Source organism: Magallana gigas, chromosome 8 (genome assembly GCF_963853765.1).
Source record: "Magallana gigas chromosome 8, xbMagGiga1.1, whole genome shotgun sequence".
In the NCBI taxonomy this organism is placed as follows: Eukaryota; Metazoa; Mollusca; class Bivalvia; order Ostreida; family Ostreidae; genus Magallana; species Magallana gigas.
Window position 1 is genome coordinate 754,457 of NC_088860.1, and position 24,931 is coordinate 779,387.

Genomic DNA, 24,931 nt, shown 5'->3' on the forward strand with positions numbered 1-24,931 from the left:
ATTTTACAGTACAAATTAATCGTAGGTGGGATATATTTAGTTCCGTGTGCCTTGTAGTTCTTTGAGATATACAAACTAGAAATGTGAGGCTTCTTAACATTTTAGACTTTGGTAAAAAAAAATTGTCACTCATTTCCTAAAAAAATCTCAGATGAGTAAATTTCAGTCACCTGTTATTTCATCTGTTATTTCAACAAACATTTTATTATTATAATATCGATTACAACAAAAATCGTCTCCTGAATTAGATGTATTTTTAAAGAACTTTACGATTTCTTTGACGCCACCTTTATTACAATCAGCAGATCTTCACATGTAAACAGGACAGTTATCACACGGAAGGGAAACGCACCTGACGGTCCAGGAACACCGGTAGTTTGTGACAGGTACCAGCTCTTGACCAATGAAGTATGCCACGTAACTAAATGTACAGGTAAGATTGTGGAGATTCTCCATTGTCTATGTTTACTCTTTTAGTACACTCTGTTTAATTTATTGATCTGCGTGACCAATACTTACACGTGGTCACTCTACACAAAGGTCTTAGGACACCAGATGATTGCAATCTGACACCGTGAACTCTTCGTTGGATAGAACATTTCACCTTGTCTGTCCCTCCATCCCTTTAAAATTCTCTACAAACTAGTTTTGCGAGGAAACGTGAGCTTATTTTTATGGACATCCAGGTTTGCAGATGACGACTCATACCAAATTTGAGCAAATTCACATTTTTCAGGGTGAAATATGATTATATTTCACAAACATTACAACCGTTTTCTGTAGACATGCGCAGAACACATCAATCACTCTTCTAGGAAGCATCGATGGTTGACTCTGATCTAAAGAATGCATGGTTGTCAGATGTACTAAACAAAATATACCCGGTATAAACATTGCTTGACAAAAATGCTCTAGACATATTAAACAGGCCTAGTTTAAGAATAGAAAAGGATATTTTTTGATTTCAATAAGAATATGCAAAGAATCTACACTTAACTAATAACTTCAAGCATGAAAATAAAAATAGCAAACATCTTTAGAGAATTTATGACAATTAATGAAATATAAATGGGCAAGATCTGACAAACTTTCTAAGAAAGCAAAATTAAAACATAAATTGAAACATTGAGACAATTCTTGGAGAGAGGCTATGTTGTGGTTGACTTGTTAAAAATGCGTTACACGAATCATAAAATCAGGTAAAATGAATACTATATGCTTCATATTTACAATTTAACACTTTTCAACTGAATTATTATCTTTACTGACTATATAAACCTACGTTATGTTTTATCATGACGTCACGTTGGGTAAGAATACACAGTGTAACATTAAATGTTTTACATGAGTGTTATCTACCATATATTGAGCTAAACATGTGATAAAATAAATTCAGTATTACACTTATTATTCACTAGGCAAAATGCAAACTATATAATTAGATACTATACTGATCAAACGCCCGTCAAAATGCATACTATGTAATTAAATATTACACTAATCATACACTATCTAAAATTAATGCTTATTTTAAATTTAACACTTAAGGTCAAGATCTTCTAAATGAAAGGTGCCTACAGGTTTATGAAATTCAAGATATAAATTCTTTCAATGATGCTTCATAATAATAGCTTTGTTTGATAGGGTGTACCGGGGCTAACATTTTTGGTAAACATATTGAAAAATCGTGTTTTAAACAACCATTTTCTATGAAATATGAATGATAAAAATAACAAATCTAGGAGAATTGTCCATTTATGACTAATGAAATATGTCTAGAATGCCTACTGTCTCTTCAAAAACGACATTGAACAAGCTCTTGACCTCTTTAAAATGATGTGAAATTGAATATAGGTACCGGGATTACTTTTCCCATGATTTAACATGAAATGCCAAGAAATTGTTTAAGGAAGGAGACTTATCGTTATCAAACATACTTCTAATAATACGAAATTCATGAAATTTTGAGACAGTCAAACAGATCATATTACCAAATGATTCTATTAGTTTCATTAAATTTGACTTTTTTGTTTTCGCATCAAGGTCAGGTCAAAATCACTACCCTTTTCCTCAACGTAAAGGATGATAAAAAAATAAGTGTAGCTCTTTGTACTTCTGTAGGCATCTGTTTAAGATTTGAAGATTCTATTCTTCAATAAAATGATAGAATATCAGAATTTCTATCAGCTTATACTACTAAATTGTAATAAATATTTATACTTAAATTGATATTGCTTAGCCCGCATTTCCTCTAATTTTCTTAAATTTTAAAGAAATTTTGATTATTTTTTTTTATGCTTCCAATAATAAAATATTTCTGATTTTTTTGTATAATGAAGACTTTATATAAAAATATAAATTGACAGAAAAGCTGATATATTGACCATTTAATAAGAGAGAAAAACTGATTTTAGTGATTTTTTCGCAAAAATCAATGAGTAGAATGGATGCTTTAAAAAGCTTATAAAAATGTAATTTGAGAGGCAAATCATATTTTAAAAACATATTCTGAAACCCAAGTATCAAATCATTAGTTCACATTTAAAAAAAATCCAACATTAAAGTTATTGTTTTTAAATTGCTAAAACAGACTCATTAATCTTAAGGCCAAGATCTAGTAAATGATTTCAGGGTGTCTTTTTGGTGCTAGAACCATTATGACGCCATAATTGAAATGATAAATCTTTTCCCGTATTTTACGGTTTTAAAGGAGTTATGTAGAAAATAAAACAATTTTTTGACATTCTATATTTAATCATGGGAAAAGTAATCCCGGTACCTATATTCAATTTGACATCATTTAAAGAGGAGGTCAAGGGCTTGTTTAATGCCATTTTTGGAGAGACTGTAGGCATTCTAGATATGTTTCATAAGTCAAAAATGGACAAAACTCCAAGATTTGTTAGTTTTATCCTTCATATTTCATAGAAAATGGTTGTTTCAAACATGATTTTTCAATGTGTTTACCAAAAATTTAAGCCCCCGTACACCCTATCAAACAAAGATATTGTTATGAAGCATCATTGAAAGAATTTATATCTTGAATTTCATAAACCTGTAGGCACCTTTCATTTAATAGATCTTAACCTTAACATACAGTAAGCAAAGTGCACACTTTATAATCAAATATTACACTGATTATATACTTTAGGCCAAACGCAAACTATATAACAATAAATAACTCTAATTATACACTAGAGAACTACACAAAATGCACACTACATAAATTTTTTTTACACTAATCATACACTAAGCAAAATGAGCACTATCTAACTAAATATAACACTAATAAAGCACTAGCAAAATGCATACGAGGTAATTAAATTTTACACTAGAAAAAATGCACACTAATCTTTTTTTTAAGTTTATCATACACTATTAAAAATAAACACTATGTAATTAAATATTGCACTTATCATACACAAAGCAAAGATAAATCTGTCTTATTAAATATCAAACTAATCACACTAACCAAAATGAACACCATTTAATTTAATATTACACCTATCATTCACAAGGCAATATGCACACTATATTTAAGGAATAAGGAATCATTCTTTGAGTATTAGTATTAGTATCATTATAAGACAATCCAATTTTGTGTCACTAAAGTTTTATTAAGTTATTGGGTTTTAGGGTTAAAAATTGAATCGTAATGTTATCACAGACAAAGACAGTTGAAAATGTAAATATGAATAAATATTACAAGTACAAGACGTGTTCCTACAAAATTACCATATTTTAAAGTTAAGGAACGCAAACAATAATTTCTTTACTGGGCAAATAAAGTGTAACAGAAAGAAAATCGATGAGCAAAGAATAATACAGTGAGTGCATAACAATAAAATATCACTAGACAAAGGATGTACATAAATCAGACAATTACCGGAAAAGATGTGTACCAATTATACCATGTCTATAGGCAAAACATGTAAAACACTCATTTGACAGAATTATTTGTTTGAAATCGCAAAACAATAATACTGTATCTAGGGATAGAACTTATTTATTTTCATGTTACACCTGGCCAGCATGACGAGTAATCCGACTTCCAGCAACCACCCCGTGGACAAAGGATGGGCCTGGGTGATCCTCGCGGGTAAGTCCTCTTCCTTGTTTCTACAGAAATCATTTACATTCATTATCTTAGAGTTTCCTCATTTGTATTATGTACTTAATTAGAATTAGTATTAATAATATAAAGTACAATAATACAAAATATATTGAGCCAGAATCCAGCATGATATATAGTCAATCTGAGTGATATGAAATTCATAACCTTTATCGTTGAAATGACATAGTAAGATATCTTGATAGCATTGTTAAAAAACTACAAAATTTTGTTATATGTTTCCTACAACACAGGATCCAGCCTGATATTCATGATATACGTCAGTACCATAAATAGTCGATCTGATGATAATGAACTCAAAGATACTGTTATAAAACTACAACATGCTGTAATAATCATATTACAACACAGGGTCCAGCCTGATCTTCATGATATACGTAGGTACCCTCAAGACCTCGGGCCTGTTCTTCGTGGCCTTTCAGGATTACTACAAGTCTGAAGCCTTCACAACCTCCATCATACCGGGCATTCTACAGATCGTGTACAGCATCGCTTGTATGTCAAAGATCATTCTAAAAATCACTTGTCGAACGATTTGGATAATCTAGAGTGTTGAATGCAACTCTTAAGAAAATCAATTTATTAAAAAGTTCACAAATCTACTATTTTTGACTTATAGGATTTCCAAAAAGGTATTCCAAAACATGTGAAGGCATTTTTTAAAAAGCAGCTGACGCTTTTCAATGAATGGGTGTCATTCGGACAAAAGCTGTTTCTACACGACATTCTTCTCCATTGTAGTCAATTCCTTTATTCACTCTCTGTATATCATGACTGCTAATACATAGCTTCTCCATCTTGCTTCTCATATACTAGTATACTGTCTTTGTATCAAAGTGACTGTTACTTTAGCTTTAAGGATATGCACTTAGAAATTTTAAAATAAGATATCACTTTTTTTTCAATTCTACAAAATGTCTTCAACTAGAGTTAAGTGATGAAAGTCTTGACTGACATACCGTCATTTGGCTTACCGCTGAAGCAACTGTGAAACCCTCTCTATTTACCGACTTCTCCGTCAAATTACATGATTTTACTAGGGGTTCCAAAATTGCTCGTGTATTTAAAATATTGGTTATGCAAAGTGAAGAAGTTCTTTTCCGCGAAATTAAACCCATCGTTAATACTTACATAATTACACAAACTTACTTGTTAATGCTTATATTTTGATCAACTCTTTTTCTTAGAGCGTGTAATTAAAATCACAATTGGTTCTAATTGAGAAATTTTAACACTGTGGAATTAGAACAACTTACAGTATTTACATGATGTTTGAATCTTACCTTACCTATTAAAAATATTGCCTAATTTTGAAAACATTCATTTATTTTATTTGGGGTCGTGTTCAGAATTTAGAAAAACGCATGCATTCATTATAGTTTCAGACGTAACACGTGTGTCTGATTTTTGACCTTGTATTACAACCTAATAAAGACATTTTTTTCAAATCCTAAATAAACAGATTCTACCACTTAATGTAAATATAATTCATTCTTGTAAAGAATTTTTTTGTGAAGAAGTACGTAACATTTAAAAATGATATTCAAGAGTTCCCAACGTTCAGTCAGTTGATTTTAGGTATGTCAGTGATTGGAAATACACTTAATTGAAAAATGGTGAAAAATGTTAAAAAATTACTTACATTTCTATGTGCAAACTCAAGAAAATGCCAGCACAATGTCGAGTAAGCTTTAGAAAAATCGATTTTTTTATATGTTTGCTGCATTATAACAAGTTTTCATGCATTGTTAGTTGGTAAACCTACTAGTATCTAAATAAATTTGGAGTAAACTTAATATTACAGCCCTCCCTATCCTCACAGTGGGACTCGATCACCTGTCTGCCCGTCAGATGATCATCGTCGGAGGATTCCTTGGATCCATTGCTTATTTCATTGGATTCTTTGCTGAAAGAATCGAAATCCTTATTTTCACACATGGAGTTCTATACGGTAAGCACTATCCGTTTTCAATTAAATCTTTTTACTCTTTTGACTTTTCAAGTTTTTGTCCATTCTGTGCCTGTTTCTTGCCAGTTGAGACTATACTACATTTTGTTCATTCCAGGAATTGGGTGTGCAACATCCCACGGTCCGGCAGCCTACCTGATTGGTCTATACTTTAACAGGCGGCGGGAGCTGGCTAACTCTGTTCTAGTGGCATCCTCAGGTTTTGGCGGTCTCGTTGTTCCTCCTTTATATCGCTTTCTTCTGGACGTTTACGGTCTTCGCGGTACCATGCTCATCTTTTCAGGAGTTATATTCAATGTGGTGGCTCTAGCAGGACTGCTAAAGCCTCCGTCTCTTTTTCATCACCCCTCTAACAGCAACGAGAAATCCAAACCGGAATATTCCAATGTTGAAATTCCTGACACTCACGGGTATTTACCAGTACCGACGGGCAAAAAGCGCTCAATATCTCTGAGTGAAAAACCAACACCTGGAAATGGCATCTTATCCAGTTTTGAAAAGGATAAAACATGGGGGAGTTTGCCACATCGACTGGATATTAAAGCGCATCACAGCTCTCGTCTCTCAGAGAGTTTCCGGAGTTTAGGAAGTACAGATGCTGTACACAGCTTTTCCCAATCCCAATTAAATGAATCGCAAGCACAAAAAGATGTTCAGCACAAAATTATAGATATTTCTCTCCTTAAAAAGCCATTGCTACAGATGTATCTTTTTGTGTACTTATTTGGAAGTATAGGATCTTCATATGGTCATATTTATATTTCTCCATTTGCTCGTGACCATGGAATGACTACAACAGAAGTATCGATATTGGTATCTGTTACCAATATGTGTGATTTCATTGGTCGAGGTTTATGTGGAGTAATAGCCAATCAGCGAATAGTTAAGAACTCCACGATTGTGGCTATTAGCCAGCTTGTGACTGGTGCCACCTTGGCGCTCTGCTCTTTTTATTGGTCCTTCTGGAGCTTCATTGTCCTAGCTGTTATGTTTGGTCTTTTTGCCGGCGCCATTTTCTCTATGACGCCAAGTATTGTAGTGGACTTCGTAGGAATAGAAAATTTCAGAACAGCTTTTGGGATTATTATCCTGGGACAAGGGATAACTATGGGAACAGGAGCTCCACTATTAGGTAAAAAAACAATAGTATTCTCAAACTTTCCTTCAATAAATTTAAATAAGAAGAAAACTAGATAGAACTTCACTTAGACTTAGAGAATGTTGAGACTTTTAAAGATCAATTTAACACTGTACCTTTTTATTTGATGAGACCTACTGGTCAACAAATATAATTTCTCATTTTGTCAGCTAGTAAGTAGGAAATGTTCTTGTGTCTTCAAGGTTACCTCCGGGACGTATCCCTCTCCTATATACCATCTTTTTACTTCATGGGGGCGTGTCTGATTCTGTCTGGGCTGACCTTACTGATGGAACCGTGTGTCAGAAAACGTCAGGACAAAATGGAGAATGTAACTCGGCCGTCAGAAGAGGTGGCGCTTTCCACGTGATTTATGACGAATTTTAAATTTGAAAAAATAATTTTTTTGCTTCATTAAAATGTGAATATCTGAATAAAAAATACAAACATGACCTTGAGAAACTAAATAATCAAAGTCCCGGTATACATTTGCAAATTAGATATCAAATATGCAACAATATTTTGCTAAATGCTCAATTTCTTTGCATTGTGTTATCTTAGTAGTCGAAACCTTTTCAAAGCAAGTGAAGGTGAACGGTCAATAGGGCAGGGGATTTCTATAGACATTTATAGAGTTAAACACTGTTCCTTTTCGATGTTATACATATACTTGTGAGATGAAAATGTGTCACAACCTCTCGCAGTGACCTTCCCAACGACACTCGCCTTATTTTGCATTTCAATCAGCATCTAAGAATGTTCAAGATATATTATTTTTATAAAACTTCGTGCATAAAATATCTTGTACTTATATTTTAATTGAGAGCAATTCCACTTTGTCATTATTTTCTTACTCTTTTGAATTTTATCATGTTATTCCTTAGTTTGCCTTTACACGAGTAAAACCCCCCATATATTAAAGTCTCATCAATAATATATTTATTTTAAATAAAGTGTTAAAGACATTTTTTCACCGATAGAAGTTGTGAAAAAGAATTATTCTTTCTGTGACCATATTTAACCTTTTTACTCATACTTGTCGGAAGGTATATGTTGTTTTCATAGTACATGTACAGTTCACGTACAAATTTGTTATAGGTACGACACTTGTGGTACTATGTACCATTCCATCGGTTGTTTGAGATATACGAACTTAAATTCTGAGACTACTAAACATTTAGACTATAGTTCACCTTTTTGGTCACTCATTTTTGAAATAATATCACGATTGAATTCTGATATGATAAAAATTGGTCACCTGTTCAATAATAACCTGATATTGTAACAAACACTTAATAACAACATATTTACATTTTCCAGTGTCTTTGTGATAATACTACAAATCGATTTTGTAATGTATATTCCTATACATTTCATCAATGACTATTATATATTCAATTGTACAATTGCTGAAAATTACATAAATTTAAGCAATAGTGAATCATTTTTTTTAACATTATCAGGTGGTCAGTTAAACTAGGGCTTGACCAATTCTTTCATTGATGTGCCCTTCAAAGACAAAAATCGTCTTCTAAATTAGAAGTGTAAAGAACTTCAAGGAAGAATTCCTTGACGTCACCTTTATTACGATCAGCTGATCTTCACATGTAAACAGGACAGTTATCATACGGAAGGGAAACGCACCTGACAGCACAGGAACACCGGTAGTTTTTGACAGGTACCAGTTCTTGACCAAGGAAGTATGCCATGTATCTAAAGGTACAGGTAAGATTGTGATTTTTCTACATGTGTTGTCTATGTTTATTCTGTTAGCAAATCTCCGTGACCAACGCTTACACGTGGTCACACTTCACAAAACATTGGTAGTACAAATGAGATTATTTTTATGGATATTCAGATTTGGGTATGAAGACTCGTACCAAACTCTAACAGTTTCACACTTTTGAGAGTGAAATATGATTACATTTCACAAACATTACAACAGCTCTCTGTAGACATGCACAAAACACATCAATCACTCTTATAGGAAGCGCCGATTGTTGACTCTTATCTAGAGAATGGTCGTCAGATGTACTGAACAAAATATGTAAACAATGCTTGACATAAGTGCTCTAGACAATTCTCTAGACATATTGTTCTAGATTAAGAATAGATAAGGATAGTTCTTGATTTCAATAAGAATATGCAAAGAATCTATAACCATATTTCTTCAAGCATGAAAACAAAGTGGGAAAAATGCTTGGCAATATAACTACAAATAGGCAAAATTATGGTGACGATAATTTCTCAAAGACAGCATTTCAATTTAAGAAGAACACCTCTCCCCAATTCTTAAACTAAACGATTGACAACTATACAGTAATTCGGCAAGGTATACGTATTCATGGGACCATTACTACGCAAAAAAATATCAAGATAAGTGATAAGATAACTAGCTAGTCGTTTTATAAACCATATAGTTAAAGCTGAAGCGCTGCGATTTAAATAGCCGGTTAGAACATTACTCTAAAGGTTCGCTCTGCGTGACTGATTTTAGGCGAGTGTGGTCGAGATGTAAACATCTCGGGGAGTACGTGTCAAAAGTAAAGAAAGGGGAATTCCGAACTGAATAGCAAAAAATAAACAAGTACCACTCTTATCCACAAAATGTCATGAATTTCATGCAGACATAGTGTATATAAAGAGATACACTGGCCATTTCTCTTTCTTTCGAACACGGTCGCGTTCACAGGTAGACGAATTATAGAAGAAAGTACATTGAGTGGATTCCTGGCGATACAGAGGATAGCGAGTATAGTTGCAGCATCCGAATACGATACAAAGTAAGAAGTGTTTCCGACACTATTCCTAAACAATTTCCACATTTTTATTGGTTTTTAAAAACAAACTCGTCATGCAGCCATTATCCGTGCTCGGACTGCTATAAAGTGAACACTGCGCAAGACCGGTATTCTGAAACCGAAAGTTCGATTAGGGGAGAAGTAATTTATAAACAGGGAAATTTCTTTGAAGTCCCAAACGCAAAAAGGTAAGTTAGATATAAGTGTTTTATGTATTGTTAGCGTGAAATCCAATGCACAATCAATAAAATGACATCTTTTCTTATTATTTGCTTTTGAAATAATATATAAGATGTATGTTATCCCACCTTAATTTACGCGATTCACATGTAATTTGTAATGTTGCTTATATGAAATCTGTCATGTTTTGCGCAGTGCATTCATTGCCTTCTTGACTATGCATTTCATTTTAAATGAATGATGTTACTTACAACGTGAGCTTTGATTAAGCTATGTTTACTTATTCTATATAATTTTTACGATCTCGAAGCATACTTTTCAAAACTATACTGGCCTTGGATCAGTCCTTCACCTATACGTGTATAGTCGCATGCTGGAGAAGGGGATCAAACTGACCTTATACCACATGGTTATATGTACAGTTAGTTTTTGTTTGTATTTAGGTTGTATTAGTTCACTCCAGCACATTATTTTATGAGTAATAGTTGTGTTACAATGCACTGGTGAGAAATTTTTGTTATTAGCCTATGCCAGCATATTTATGATACTTTTATATGGACATCATATACCCGATTTAGAAATTTTTTGCAGGTTTTTCATCTTTTGAACATGGAAGACCAACTTGTGGAGAATATGGAGATAGATGAAGATACATGTAATTATAGCTCAGAGGTATATATTATTAAAATTTAATGAAGATGGTTAGTGCCAAAAGCCATTTAACAACGTATTTACACAGCATGTGAATAACAGAATTAATATTTATATATTTTTTAATTACGATGCGTTTTTGCAGAGTGTGATGGTTAGACTAGAGACATAAATAACATGAATGTTTTGTCTCTGGTTAGACTATTACCGTTGCACACACCAGAAAGCTCAATTGGTAAATCACATGACCAGTAGATTCAGGGTCCCAGGTTCTAGTCCTGGTCTCGTCTGTCATGATATTTCCATCTTACTTTTATAGTATTAAAATCTTTTCGAAATTACAAATTTAATAGTACAAAAAGGCAAATTTACCTGTGATATACTTCGTGCGTGATGATGCTTCTGTTATATGAATGTGTCTGTTCCTCTCTCATAGGGAATATACCCTCTTTATTCAAACAAAAATAAATCGTATTACATGTACAAATCTCAGGATGCCTGATTAGGTTTTTAGTTGGCTCAGTGAAATTTATCAAATTTTGATAATATAGTTAACCAATATAATATCTTTGAAAATTAGTTTCTGTGCAACAGGCTATTAGGAGATGCTGTTATGTTATATGTATATTCCCCCTAGGAGGATAATGAAGTCAATGAATTGATAAGAGAGATATTTGGTGATGAAGAATCATTGGAAGAGGAGCATGAGGAGGAGTATGAAGATGGAAATGAAATGTGGAATGAGACACGGTATAAACTATGTATCGATATACAAAAATAGAAGATATAATAACCTGGACTTAGCATTCATATGTACTTGATATTTGTTTACATATATAATATTTATTTTGCTACAATGTATGCTAAAATTACCATAAATAAACCCATTATAACATGATTCAGTAAGTTGTGTAATAGTACATGGTTTTTTTTCTTCTAAAATATCATAAGTTACATATGATTATGTAAAACTGTATCAATATTTCTAGAGAAAACTATGAAGATGAATACTCTCTTCTGAGAGAGAAGAGATTTGTTGTTGGTGAGGGTGCTCTCTTGAGTCTCATCAAGAGGACAACATGTGAGCAGTGTGGGGAGCCCATAGACCCGTCAACAGTTGTCGAAGTAGAAAAGATACCAGAAGGAGTGAACTACAAATTCCTTTGCTGTGTAAGATTACATAATACTCCTTATTGATAAAATTCTAATATTTGTTGATCACATTAACTTAATTGTCATACACATTTCTTTGATTTTGTTTGAATTGATACAAAATGTATCAATGCACAATTAAATAAAGTTGTGGTATACAAAAGTTTCTAAAAGTTATTTATGACTTGATAGTCCTCGAATTTTTCATGGTTTGGAGGTTTTGATGATTAAATATTTTACTCTATGAATAAATGTCTAATTATTTATGTTCAGACACCACATGTACATGTTTATCCTTATGTATATTAATTTTTAGAATGGCCATCCAGGAAAATGGATTTCCACACCATTTTATGGAGGCAGAAGCTTCATTAGTATTTTACTCCAACTCATGGTGCTTCTTACAGGTAGGGAGATTATTATTATTAATATGTATATGTTCTTGATTGTGCTTTAAATTTTGACATTGATTTCATATGAGATTTGTGTTAGAAAACTTATTATGAAAAAGGATCTAATAACCATTTTTTACCATTACAATTTCTAATTGCCTAATGGGTGTGTTTATTACCATATTTGCAGATGCATAAATCAGACAGGCCATTATATACAGTTGTGAACTCATGATAACTTCAAATCTATTCAGAAACTTTGTCAATATTTATATTTATTGAAAGCTTTGAAGCTGAGAGGGAATTTAATAAGGTTAATTCCTTATGATATCTGTCACGTTTATTTACATATATATTATAAATCAATGATATTGTACACTGTTAGCCCATATGATATATATACCATGTAGAATCCTCTGCCATTCTACTGTTAATAATACCAAGGCCATAATACACATGGAAGTAGGCGATTCCAGGGAAGTTGACAGGCACAGTTCCAAGATGGAAAGGCTTCTCATTGACAGAGGACTACAACATCTACTCACTGCCTCTCTTCTTGTTATATGGGAAATCATTTCTGATGCTAGCAGAAACATAATTTCTTTGATGAGTAAGTATACATCTGTGTGACAAGAGGTTGATTTTATTACAGAATTGCAAATACATTATCTGTCTTACTCAATTATACATGCAACTACAGTTACTTTATAATGCCTAGCTGTTGCTACAGTGTCAAATTGCATCATTTTCTTAAATTCTATTGACATATTCAGGGAAACATTAGGAACATCAGCAAATACCAGTAATTTTAAATCATAAAATAATGTACATGTATGTATGCAATCATAAAATCCAAAGAATGACTGCTACTCAACAATTAGTTTCCTCGATATTTGAATAGCTTGCACGAGTCTTTTAAATGATTTGAAATGTTTTGACATTTACTCACTATCTCTTATACACCCCGGTAAACAATGTGATACTATAATTTTCATTTTAGCCCCGAGGGTGATGTTAAACTGTATTGCATGATTCTAGGACCAATAATGAAATGAGATAAGAATTAACAATTGTGTACTGGTATTTATATTTTTAGTACTCCCTATTTCTATAAATAAAATTGATTATATTGTAGAATCAGAACCATACAAGCACCTGCAGCACAGCTTGGACATTTGGCATAAGGCCAAAAAGCTCACAACATCTCTTTCTGATATTGCAAAGAAACCAGGATGCAGAGGACTGTTGCAATGGATACGGCCTATTGTGAATCATTTTTGGTGGTGCTGCAGTACTTGTAAAGGCAGTGTCGAGCGTCTGTTGAAGAGATGGATGGGAATCCTGTACCATATCATCAATAAACATGTGTGGGCAGGTGGACGGTAAATATAATTTAGAATTTTTATCTACATATATCATATACTGTACCGATCAGACCCAACCTAACACCAGAGTAGACCATAACTAAACCCCGGGTTGACTTTCGGAGTTTACTTTTGGTTTACCTGGGGTTTGCTTTTTAAATATTTGTGTCCGCTCTGGGTTTACCTTTGGTCCACTCTGGGTTTACTCTGGTATTGCTTTGGGGTCCAATTTACCCGCTTATTTGTGAAGCATATCTGTCTTTTTTCTTACTTATCTTACCGTCTGTAAGCCCCACCCCTTGGCCCTTGTATATTCTAAATACACACCTAGGTCTGCTTTCTGGGGTCTATTTCTTATCGGGGTTTACTCTCTGTGACCACTCTGGGTTTATTTTGGGTTTATGCATTTAATTCATTGTGTTTATATGATCTGACTGAAATGTATTAATCCTTTTTCTAGGATGTTGGTAACAAACAGAGATTGGTGTGGAAGCATGAAATTTTACACCAACTGTCGACAAACATGAGCTGTGGAAAACTTTTTTAGCCATACACTCCTTCATTACTGTCCAAAACAGAAATCCTATGGTTATGACGCCTATCATATTAGGAACATGGTGGCTGTCATGGACCACAACAACCACCTTGGAAGGATGCCATTGGTTGGACAGGATGGAGAAGTGTATGCTAAAGGCCAGGTATCCAGGAAGACGAAACAGTGGGTTGCATATGAGGAGAAAGCACCCAAAATTTTTAAATATATTCCAGGTTAGAAACGTAAAAGATTTGTGAAGCACGGAAAAAATGATTTAATGAGAATCTGTATTTGTTTAAATGTTAAATCACTATAATGGAAATACTTATGTTGAGCTGTCAATCAAAATACCATTTATTAATTTTAGACACACCATAATTAGTCAGATTTTCTCATAGCTTTTAAATTTTTGATTGCATGTCATTAGAAATTCTGTCACATTAGAACATTCATCTATTCTAAATCATATGGCATGGGTCAACTCTATGTGATTTTCATGACTACAATAATTTATGTGAATATACTTATACATGTACATTGTATCTTGAGGTACATCATATGCAGAGTTCTGTACATTCATTTACTTTATATATCCAAGTACTCTATACTATTACATTCAATTTTTGAAATACTTATCACCAGGTATAATTTTTCAGAACTGATGGCTGCTTGCATGAGAGCAACATATGGTGTTTCTGAAACCAAGTTCAGAAAGAGTAGAAAATCCATATTTTTGGATTCAATTGCGAAGAATCTTTCTGGGGAAACAAATCCGGGATCATGAATCATTTTAGCCAAGATGCAGAGCAGAAAAAGACAGCTGAGAATAAATGAGTTCATTCAATATTTATTCAGAGTTATCAGAATTAGCAGAATGGTAACCCCTGTATTGTCCGCTTGCCTCAGGAAAACGTCTTCTCAAGGCAACACAAACACAGGAAGTAACTGGTATTCGCCTTCCAGCTCCCAGCCGCCTATGTTGCCACAGGACAAAGTTTCTGTAGGCCTGGTTTCTGAATGTCGACAGTTGATAACTAGGATCTTGGTTAGTCCGAAAACTCCAATTCAAAATGTTGGCAACCTCCAATACATCATGCCTCAAGCACAAATTTCTGAATTCGGGTTTTGAGGTGATGCATGGAAATTGCCTACAACAGATGTTCATGCGGGGATCATCAAAACTTCGACATACCCCACATGAACACCATTGCACATTTGTATTAGAGTTTTCATTCCTTCCACTATCCTCCATCCGCCTCATTAGAAAAGGTCTTACAAAATCTGGTTCGGCAGCTGTCATGATTTTCACTCTTTGCCGCAGTTCATCAACAGGCATACTGTCAACAGCATTCTATAAAAAAAAAATTAAAAACTGTAGATGTAAAAAAAAATATCCAAAATTTGTTTTTTGTGTATCATTTTGTAAAAAAAAATCAGTGAAATACATTTCATACCATCAAAGAAACACTAAGCTCTTGGTCATTGATGTTTTCAGGGCAAGCCGCCAAAGAAAGCTGTTGATTGCGGCTTACTCCTTCATTCTGGATAACATTACGACTGCTGTTTGAGGTATATGGATGGTGGCGATGGTAAAAAAACGACAAAATATTATTCCCTCTCTATCTAGGAGGACTTCATCGTGGTGGGAGGGTGAACATCAGGAATTGGTGGCCAACACTCCTAGAATTTACATATACATTGTCTTACTGTGCTCACTGGCCTAGTTTGGTTGACTTGTACTGGCAGTTTGTGTTATTACAATTACTGCAGGGTCTCCGCTTGCATGCACAACTTTTAAACTTCCCCCTGTTATCACAAGGATCTCTACAAAAAAGTTTTGTATATTGAATGTTTCAGGATTTTTTTAATTTTGAGTGATATTTATATATCGTTCATACTGGTGTGTAATAAAACAATACTTCTGTTTATGCATATATTGAGCCTTTGCCAATTATTGTTATTGTGTTTGTGTCAATGAAATATATGTATTTATATTTGTGCTTCGAGTTTTGAATTGGTAGATATTATAATCTAATTAGAAATTTGGGATCAATCATTCATCAAATTTTGCATATAAACATAACTACATGTAAATGTTTTTATGATTATTTGAAGAGATATTAGGCCTGTCATTGTCAAAAACTATAAAGATTTCAGCATCAGTATACCCTTTGTTAAAAAAAGTAATTTCTCATCATAGTTCTTTTCCTCTCTTTGCCTCCCCAAGTCATTATTGTAGAGACAATACACCATTTTATTGCAGTCAAAAATATGACCGTTTAGGCCCATTTTTTCAGCTAGGTAAATTCTTGTTTTTGTAAGAATATTTTCAAATAAATTTCAATTCACATGCACCACAGCATTTTTTAATTTTTTTTTTTTGGGGGGGGGGTCGGTTGTCTGGAACCCCCTCCCTCATGGTACCATTTGATGTGATAAAGAGGTGGGATTTCGGTCATATGGAAATTGTTTACTTTATGTATTTTAGTACAATTTTCCCCAAAGAGTTCAAAGTCTCTAAAACGATTCCTTATGGGGGAGATATGATCCGCCCGTTTGTTTTGTTCATTTCCCACTTTCATTTTGAAGAAATAATTACTGCTCCCTGATCTGAATTCTACAAACGCTTGAAATCTGCAAACATCTCATCGACTAAGATGTTTTGATTTCATGGATGTACGTGTCAGAACGTGGCACCTGCGAATTATTATATTATTATAACTGTAGGAACATGGATTTTATCAACAGTGCTGCGTGCATTGAAGTGATTTGCTTACTTGTGCACTAGCTGATGATGCGATGTCTTTGCCTGGTCACCCAATTCTTCGAAAATATTATTCCGGTACTCGGGTGTGTATTGTACTGGATCGATATACTCGAGTGCTCGATACGTATTCGCGTGACCACGCAGCTCTATTTTGGAAAGCAAATGCATCGAGGCGTGTCCATTCATATAGCGTATATACCGATTCTAGACTCAGCGTTAGTTCATTTACATTTGTATCTAAACCAGCCGTTTAAATCGCGGCGCTTCAGCTTTAACTAATCACTCTTTTTAGGGAAGAAATTCCAATAATGAAATATAAATAGGCAAAATCTGACGAGCTTTCTAGGTAAGTAAAATTTAAGCAAAAATTGAAACAATGAGACAATTCTTGGAAAGAGGTAAGGTTAAGTTGACTTGTTAAAAATGCGTTACACTAATCATAAACCAGGTAAAACAATTACAATATATTTCAGTATTACACTTATCATACACTAGGCAAAACGCAAACTATATACTTGAATGCTAAACTATATTAAATATATATATATATATATATATATATATATATATATATATATATATATATATATATATATGATTCCTCACGATTTGCGAAGGCATATGAATTTTATTCAAAAATTTGTGTGTTTTCTATCCCTGAGCCTTAGCGAGGAGATAGAAAACAAACAACGAATTGAATTAAAATCATCGCAAATACGAGGGATTCTTTTTATCACAGGTTTTAAAAAATATAATTGTTAGTCGCATAACACATTTCTTACAAGACGTCAACAACTTAAAAGTTCCTTGAAGTTTAACAAACAAAAACATTTAATTTTCGAAAATCATTTTATCAATTTATGAAGAAAAAAAAGTAAAAGAGCATTACATGCTCCACTTTACAAACTCAACACTTTTGAATTATTATTTTTACTGCCTATTTAAACCTACGTAATGTTTTATTTTGACGGCGTGTGTGTTGTAAAAATCAAAATTGTACTACATGAGTGGTATTTGCCGTATTTTGAGCTAAACATGTGATAAAATATCATTGTTACTCTAATTATACTCTACATAAATAAATATTACACTTATCATACACTAGGGAAAATACGCACTATATAATAAGACAATATAGGCAAAATGCATACTATGTAAATAAATTTTACTCTAATCATACACTTGACAAAATGCACACTATAAAAGTAAATTTTAAACTTATCATACACTATAAAAATGTACACTATCTTCTGAAATATTACACTTATCATACACAAGGCAAAGATAACTCTGTCTTAACATATCAAACTAATCATACACTTTCCAAAATAAATGCTATCTAATTAAGTACGGTCAATGTTACATAATTAGTAACATTTATCATACCATCTAAAATGCATACTATCTAATTAAATATTACACCTATCATGCACAAAACAAAATGAACATTATAAGATTAATTATTACAAGACGTGTTCTTACAAAATTATCATGTTCAAAAGTTAAGAAATGCATCACAATAATTCCATTACTGGGCAAATAACGTGTAACAGAAAGGAAATCAATTGGCAAAGAATAATACAGTGAATTTATAACAATAAAATATCACTAGACAAAGGATGTACATAAATCAGACAATAACTAGAAAAGATGTGTACCAAAGATACCATGTATATATATATATATATATATATATGCCTGCAAAGAGTGTGAAACACACATCAGAAAATAGGATAGAAGTATTTGTTTGAAATCGCAAAACAATGATACTGTATCTAGGAATAGAACTTATTTATTTTCATGTTACACCTGACCAGCATGACGAATAATCCGACTTCCAGCAACAACCCCGTGGACAAAGGATGGGCCTGGGTGATCCTCGCGGGTAAGTCCTCTTCAGTGATCTGACAGTAGTTATTTTTATAGCGAGCGCAGCTCGCCGGCGCGCAGCGCCGGCGCGAAGCGAGCTCTACCGGCAAGGCGTGTGTGAATAGAAAATTCGGATTATTTGCCATTCATTCAACGGATTTTTTTGGCGTCAGTAAATCGGACCAGTAATGCCTTGTTTTAATCGTCCCAGTAGTTCCCTGTAATTATGGTTTCCCATTTCACACTCTCACGAGAACAAGATAAAAGACTATGTACATGTATGCATTGTAAATAACACAACGCCAATTTCCATTACTTTTAAGACTAACGGAGTTATCGTCCTTTCGAGTGACTTCACAATTGATTTCTTACACATTGATCCGACAGAATTTTTCGGAGTCAGTAAATTTCGACCCACAATGCAATTCCTCAATGTCGGCCGATCTCACTAGACTAGATACCATCTCGCGAGAATCAAAGTAAAACTTTTGAGAAAGAGATAAATTGTGTAATTTCCAGAACATCATGCTTTTTAAGTAAACAAAACAGTATTTTTCGCGTAGTTTTTTCAAAGAGACAGACTACACTTGACCGACGTGAACTTTGACGTCACAATAAGGGGAAATTACTCTATAAGTAGTTATTGTAAATCTGCTGAAATATAAATACCAAAATCTTCTCAAAATCTTGCAGGGCAAACGATTCGGGACATTTCTTCAGAGACAGGAAACAACTGTAACTCGCTCTTATTTGGATGAATGCCCACATTTATTTTATTCACTATATTTACGGTAATTTCCAGGAACGTTTTTTAAATGGGGTGTGGCAACATCATTCAAAAAATCTTCACAAGCAAAAAGAAAAATAAAATTCTCAAAATCAGGAAAATTCTAATCGGGGTGAGGAATGGGGAGTGCGTGGTATGCCTTTAGCTCTTTAGCTGCTCAAAGGTGTCTTTATTTTCACTACTATTTACGGTATTACATGCTCCCGGGGGATCCATTTTCCTAATGTGATCAACAAATTTTTTTATACCTAGGCTAAATTTGATTTGTTTTAAACGGGGGGGGGGGGGGGGATTATGAATTATGACATGCATAATGAAAATTTACTGGAAAAAAAGGTGTATTTATTTTATTTTGCATTCAAATTCATTTACTTTACGTCACTACTTTTATTTTTATTGATTTATCATAATTCATTTTTGATCACATGCTGCGCTTGCCCCAACGGTCGCACCGTAAAACATATTACCTATAATTAAGCTTTTTCTCCACCTTTGAATTATGTACCATGTGTTGATAATAATTAGAACAATATTACAAAATACATTGAGCCAGAATCCAACATGATATATATAGTCTATCTGAGTAATGTGAAATTCATAACCTTTATCATTGAAATGTCATAGTAAGATATTTTGATGGCTTTGTTATAAACTACAACATGCTGTTATATGTTTCCTACAACACAGGGTCCAGCCTGATCTTCATGATATACTACGGAACCCTCAAGACCTCGGGCCTGTTCTTCGTGGCCTTTCAGGATTACTACAAGTCTGAAGCCTTCATAACCTCCATCATACCGGGCGTTCTACAGACCGTCTACAGCATCGCTTGTAAGTCAACGGTCATTCTAAAAGTTAATTCTCGAACAATTTGGATTATCTAGAGTGTTGAATGCAACTCTTATAGTAAAATCAACGTTGTCTTATTCAAATAGTTCACAAATCTACTATTTTTGACTTATAGGCTTTTCAAAAAGGTGTTCCAAAACATGTTAAGGTAATTTTTAAAAAGCATCCGACACCTTTCAATGAATGAATTAGGGACTGCTTTGAGGTGTTTATTTGGATCACACTGTTTCTACACCACATTCTTCTCCATTGCAGTCAAATCCTTTCTACACTGCCTTTATATCATGACATGCTGATACACAGCTTCTCCATCTTGCTTCTCATTTACTAGTATGCTGTCTTTGTATCTCAGTGACTGTTACTTTAGCTTTAAGGATAAGCAGTTAGAAATTTTGAAATAAGATATCACTTTTTTCCGATTCTACAAAATGTCTTCAACTAGAGTTAAGTGATAAAAGTCTTGACTGACATACCGTCATTTGGCTTACCGCTGAAGCAACTGTGAAACCTTCTCTATTAACCGACCTCTCCAACCCCAGCGAATGTGATCGGAATGTTTTCTTTATCGTTGCCAAGTACGTAATAAATCCGAAAGGGATCTCTTTTAAGAATGTTAGTTGTTGCAACAGCAGACAAAAACTAATTTTTTTATTGTCACATTTATTTCTAGAACACATTTTATTCACCAATGAATGAAGATTAAGTTTAAATCCATAAACTTCTAGATTTTATATCTGACTAAAAGAACCTAGATTCTGTGAAATAGACTATAAACATGAGGCACGATTTTTACTGCGAAAATGAAAGGGTCAAATAAAACCATGTGGTCTAAAATTTGAAGGACAATAACATTTGCAGGGGTGTCTCCGTCATATTACATGATTTTACTAGGCGTTCCAAAATTGATGAACTTTGACCACCATCTTTTGTTATATAAGTCATGTATTTAAAATATTGGTTATGCAAAGAGAAGAAGCTCTTTTCCACGAAATTAAACCCATCGTTAATACTTACATAAACTTACATGTTAATGCTTATACTTTGATCAAATGGTTTTCATGGAGCGTTGAGTTAAAATCACAATTGGTTCTATTTGAGAAACCGTGAAATTTTAACACCGTGGAATTAAATCGACTTACAATATTTACATGATGTTTGAAACTCATCTTATTTATTATATAGCATTGCCTAATTTTGCAAACTTTCATTTAATTTATTTGGGGTCGTGTTCAGAAATTGAATTTAGAAAAACGCATGCATTCATTTTAGTTTCAGACGTAACACGTGTGTTTGATTTTTGACCTTGTATTACAACATAATGAAAACAATTTTTTTCAAATCCTAAATAAACGGATTTTACCATTTAATGTAAATATAATTCATTCTTGTAAAACAATTTTGATGTGAAGAAGTACGTAACATTTGATAACGATATTCAAGTTTTTCCAAAGTTGAGTCAGTTGCTTTTAGGTATGTCAGCAATTGAAAATACGTGTAATTAAAAAATGGTGAAAAATGTTTAAAAATTACTTACATTTCTATGTGCAAACGCTAGAAAATATCAGCAAAATGTCGAGTAATCTTTAGGAAAATCGCGGGTTTTTTAATATGAATGATGCATTATAAAAACTTTCCAGGTATTGTTAGTTTGTAAACCTATCTAAATAAATATGTAGTAAATTTAATATTACAGCCCTCCCTATCCTCACAGTGGGACTCGATCACCTGTCCGCCCGTCAGATGATCATCGTCGGAGGATTCCTCCAATCCATTGCTTATTTCATCGGATTCTTTGCAGACAGAATTGAGATCCTTATTTTCACACATGGAGTTCTATACGGTGAGCTTTATCCGTTTTCAATTAAATCTTTTTACTCTTTGACTTTTCAAGTTTTTGTCCATTCTGTGATCGATTTCTTGCCTGTTGAGACTATACTACAATTTGTTCATTCCAGGAATTGGGTGTGCTACCATCCATGGTCCGACAGCCTACCTGATTGGTCTATACTTTGACAGACGGCGGGAGTTGGCAAACTCTGTTCTAATGGCATCCGCAGGTTTTGGCGGACTCGTTGTTCCTCCTTTATATCGCTATCTTCTGGACGTTTACGGTCTTCGTGGTACCATGCTCATCTTTTCAGGAGTTATATTCAATGTAGTGGCTCTAGCAGGACTACTAAAGCCTCCATCTCTTTTTCACCACCCCTCTAACAGCAACAGCAAATCCAAACCGGAATATTCTAATGTTCAAATCCAAGACAATCACGAGTATTCACAAGTACCGACGGGCAAAAAGCGCTCAATATCTCTGAGTGAAATACCGACACCTGGAAATGGCGTCTTATCCAGTTTCGAAAACGATGAAACATGGGGGAGTTTGCCACATCGACTGGATATTAGAACACACCACAGCTCTCGTCTCTCGCAGAGTTTCTGTAGTCTAGGAAGTACAGATGTTGTTTACAGCCTTTCCCAATCCCAATTAAATGAATCGCAAGCACAAAAAGATGTCAAAAACAAAATTATGATTATTTCACTCCTTAAAAAGCCATTGCTACAGATGTATCTTTTTGTGTACTTATTTGGAAGTATAGGATCTTCATATGGTCATATTTATATTTCCCCGTTTGCTCGTGACCATGGAATGACTACAACAGAAGTTTCGTTATTGGTATCTGTTACCAATATGTGTGATTTCATTGGTCGAGGTTTATGTGGAGTAATAGCCAATCAGCGTAGAGTTAAGAACTCCACGATTTTGGCTGTTAGCCAACTTGTGACTGCTATCACCTTGGCGCTCTGCTCTTTTTATGGGTCTTTCTTGAGTTTCATTGCCCTAGCTGTTATGTTTGGTCTTTTTGCCGGTGCCATTTTCTCTATGACGCCAAGTATTGTAGTGGACTTCGTAGGAATAGAAAATTTCAGAACAGCTTTTGGGATTATTATCCTGGGACAAGGGATAACTATGGGAACGGGAGCTCCACTATTAGGTAAAAACAAAACTATTCTCAAACTTTCCTTCAATAAATTTAGATTAGAAGAAAACTAGATCTAACTTCACTTAGATTTAGAGAATGTTGAGACTTTTAAAGATCAATTTAACACTGTACATTTTTATTTGATGAGACCTACTGGTCAACAAATATAATTTCTCATTTTGTCAAGCTAGTAAGTAGGAAATGTTCTTGTATCTTGAAGGGTACCTCCGGGACGTATACCTCACCTATATGCCGTCTTTCTACTTCATGGGGGCGTGTCTGATTCTGTCTGGGCTGACCTTACTGATGGAACCGTGTGTCAGAAAACGTCAGGACAAAATGGAGAATGTAACTCGACCGTCAGAAGAGGTGGTGCTTTCTGCGTGATTCTCGATAATTTATAAACTTAAAATAATGTCAATATAGACAGGAAAAACTCAAGTAGAAAAGAAATCAATATATGACCAAATGAATAAAATTACAAACCTGAATTCGAAATGAAACGAGAAGAAGCAAAACCCGCTAGATATGTGCTGATCTGATATCAAACATTTTGTATGCACTATTATTATGCTTAAAGCACTATTTCTTTGCATTGTATATATAATAGTAGTTGAATATCAACCTTGTCATCAGCAGTGAAAGTAGGGGGGATTTCTTGATCTTTTTATAGACTGAGACAACGTTCCCTCTCTATATGATCAATTTGAACATATAAACTCCAAACATTGGCTCTTAACGATGTTTTCAATTAAATGTAGCACACGTAGATCTTTTATCCAAAGAGAAAAAATGTTTAAAATCACCTGCTTAAGGGGAAATAAAAGAAGTGGGTGATTTTAAAATCCTTATTCTTTCATAATTATACCTGATGTTTATATGCTAATATTAACAATTCAAGCATCCTGATATAAAATATATGAAGTCTCAAAAAATGAATGACTTGAAACCAAATATAGGTTCCCAAAGGTATCATAGGAACTAATGTATAAATATATTCAAACAGTATCTTAAGCTAGTGGAGACAATTTTCTATTTCTAAGATAAAGATAAAAAAAAGCTAAAATGAATGATTTTCAAGGTAAGTAATATCATATTGTCTATAAGTCGGAGGCCCTACATGTGGATATTGTGAAATCTTAAATGGATAGCATGGAGAACATCAGATTTTAAAACTTATATCGGAAGAATATAAATGGCGGTGAAAATAATTTTTTGTCATTTGGAATGTTTGACAGTCTCATACAGTATAGACTTTTCTGTTAATGAATTGTCATTAAATGTGTATCGCATTAAATCAATCTTTGAGTATTCCTATGTTACGAATTCTGCTATAGTCTTTACTATGTACCCTTTTTAAAGTTTGG

General features: G+C 33.7%; 3 protein-coding genes across 6 annotated transcripts in view; all 3 read left to right on the forward strand.

Moving 5' to 3' along the window:
* Window positions 1-284: 284 nt before the first annotated feature.
* Window positions 285-7,691, forward strand: LOC117680382 (monocarboxylate transporter 5). Of its 2 annotated transcripts, XM_066068226.1 has the most exons (6): window positions 285-433; window positions 4,032-4,099; window positions 4,484-4,627; window positions 5,937-6,083; window positions 6,199-7,233; window positions 7,443-7,691. In XM_066068226.1, exons 1-6 carry the CDS (start codon window positions 426-428, stop codon window positions 7,607-7,609), a joined length of 1,569 nt encoding a protein of 522 aa, XP_065924298.1. In that variant the 5' UTR covers window positions 285-425; the 3' UTR covers window positions 7,610-7,691. The 2 variants fall into 2 exon arrangements, with proteins under 2 accessions (XP_065924298.1, XP_011454550.3); XM_011456248.4 differs by lacking the exon at window positions 285-433 and having other exon boundaries at window positions 3,878-4,099.
* Window positions 7,692-8,832: 1,141 nt separating this feature from the next.
* LOC117689831 (monocarboxylate transporter 5) lies at window positions 8,833-24,818 on the forward strand. 2 transcript variants are annotated; one of them, XM_066068229.1, is made up of 7 exons: window positions 8,833-8,964; window positions 10,812-10,892; window positions 11,509-11,621; window positions 11,861-12,041; window positions 12,340-12,430; window positions 15,238-15,314; window positions 15,810-16,610. In XM_066068229.1, the coding sequence occupies exons 1-7, from the start codon at window positions 8,947-8,949 to the stop codon at window positions 15,861-15,863; spliced, it is 615 nt and encodes a 204-aa protein (XP_065924301.1). In that variant the 5' UTR covers window positions 8,833-8,946; the 3' UTR covers window positions 15,864-16,610. The 2 variants fall into 2 exon arrangements, with proteins under 2 accessions (XP_065924301.1, XP_034327910.2); XM_034472019.2 differs by lacking the exons at window positions 10,812-10,892; window positions 11,509-11,621; window positions 11,861-12,041; ... (1 more) ...; window positions 15,238-15,314; window positions 15,810-16,610 and adding exons at window positions 18,899-18,966; window positions 20,425-20,568; window positions 22,280-22,426; window positions 22,542-23,576; window positions 23,785-24,818 and having other exon boundaries at window positions 8,902-8,964.
* Window positions 8,855-24,931, forward strand: part of LOC105347262 (monocarboxylate transporter 5) — a 33,099-nt gene continuing 17,022 nt past the window's right edge. The window contains exon 1 of one of the 2 annotated variants that reach the window (XM_066068228.1): window positions 8,855-8,958. Coding sequence is in view for 1 of the 2 variants with exons in the window: in XM_066068227.1 (XP_065924299.1) it covers window positions 17,106-17,164 (59 nt within the window). In the remaining variant the exon portion in view is untranslated. Of the gene's footprint in view, window positions 8,959-16,759; window positions 17,165-24,931 lie in introns of those variants that run through there. The other variant, XM_066068227.1, reaches the window with a different exon arrangement.

Bases quoted from the DNA above. Each gene is read 5' to 3' on its own strand.
- LOC117680382 (XM_011456248.4), top strand. From the start codon at position 4,015: ATGTTACACCTGGCCAGCATGACGAGTAATCCGACTTCCAGCAACCAC. The intron at 4,628-5,936 runs GTATGTCAAAGA...TTAATATTACAG, and splicing joins GATCGTGTACAGCATCGCTT to CCCTCCCTATCCTCACAGTG. The intron at 6,084-6,198 runs GTAAGCACTATC...TGTTCATTCCAG, and splicing joins CACACATGGAGTTCTATACG to GAATTGGGTGTGCAACATCC.
- LOC117689831 (XM_034472019.2), top strand. From the start codon at position 18,900: ATGACGAATAATCCGACTTCCAGCAACAACCCCGTGGACAAAGGATGG. The intron at 20,569-22,279 runs GTAAGTCAACGG...TTAATATTACAG, and splicing joins GACCGTCTACAGCATCGCTT to CCCTCCCTATCCTCACAGTG. The intron at 22,427-22,541 runs GTGAGCTTTATC...TGTTCATTCCAG, and splicing joins CACACATGGAGTTCTATACG to GAATTGGGTGTGCTACCATC.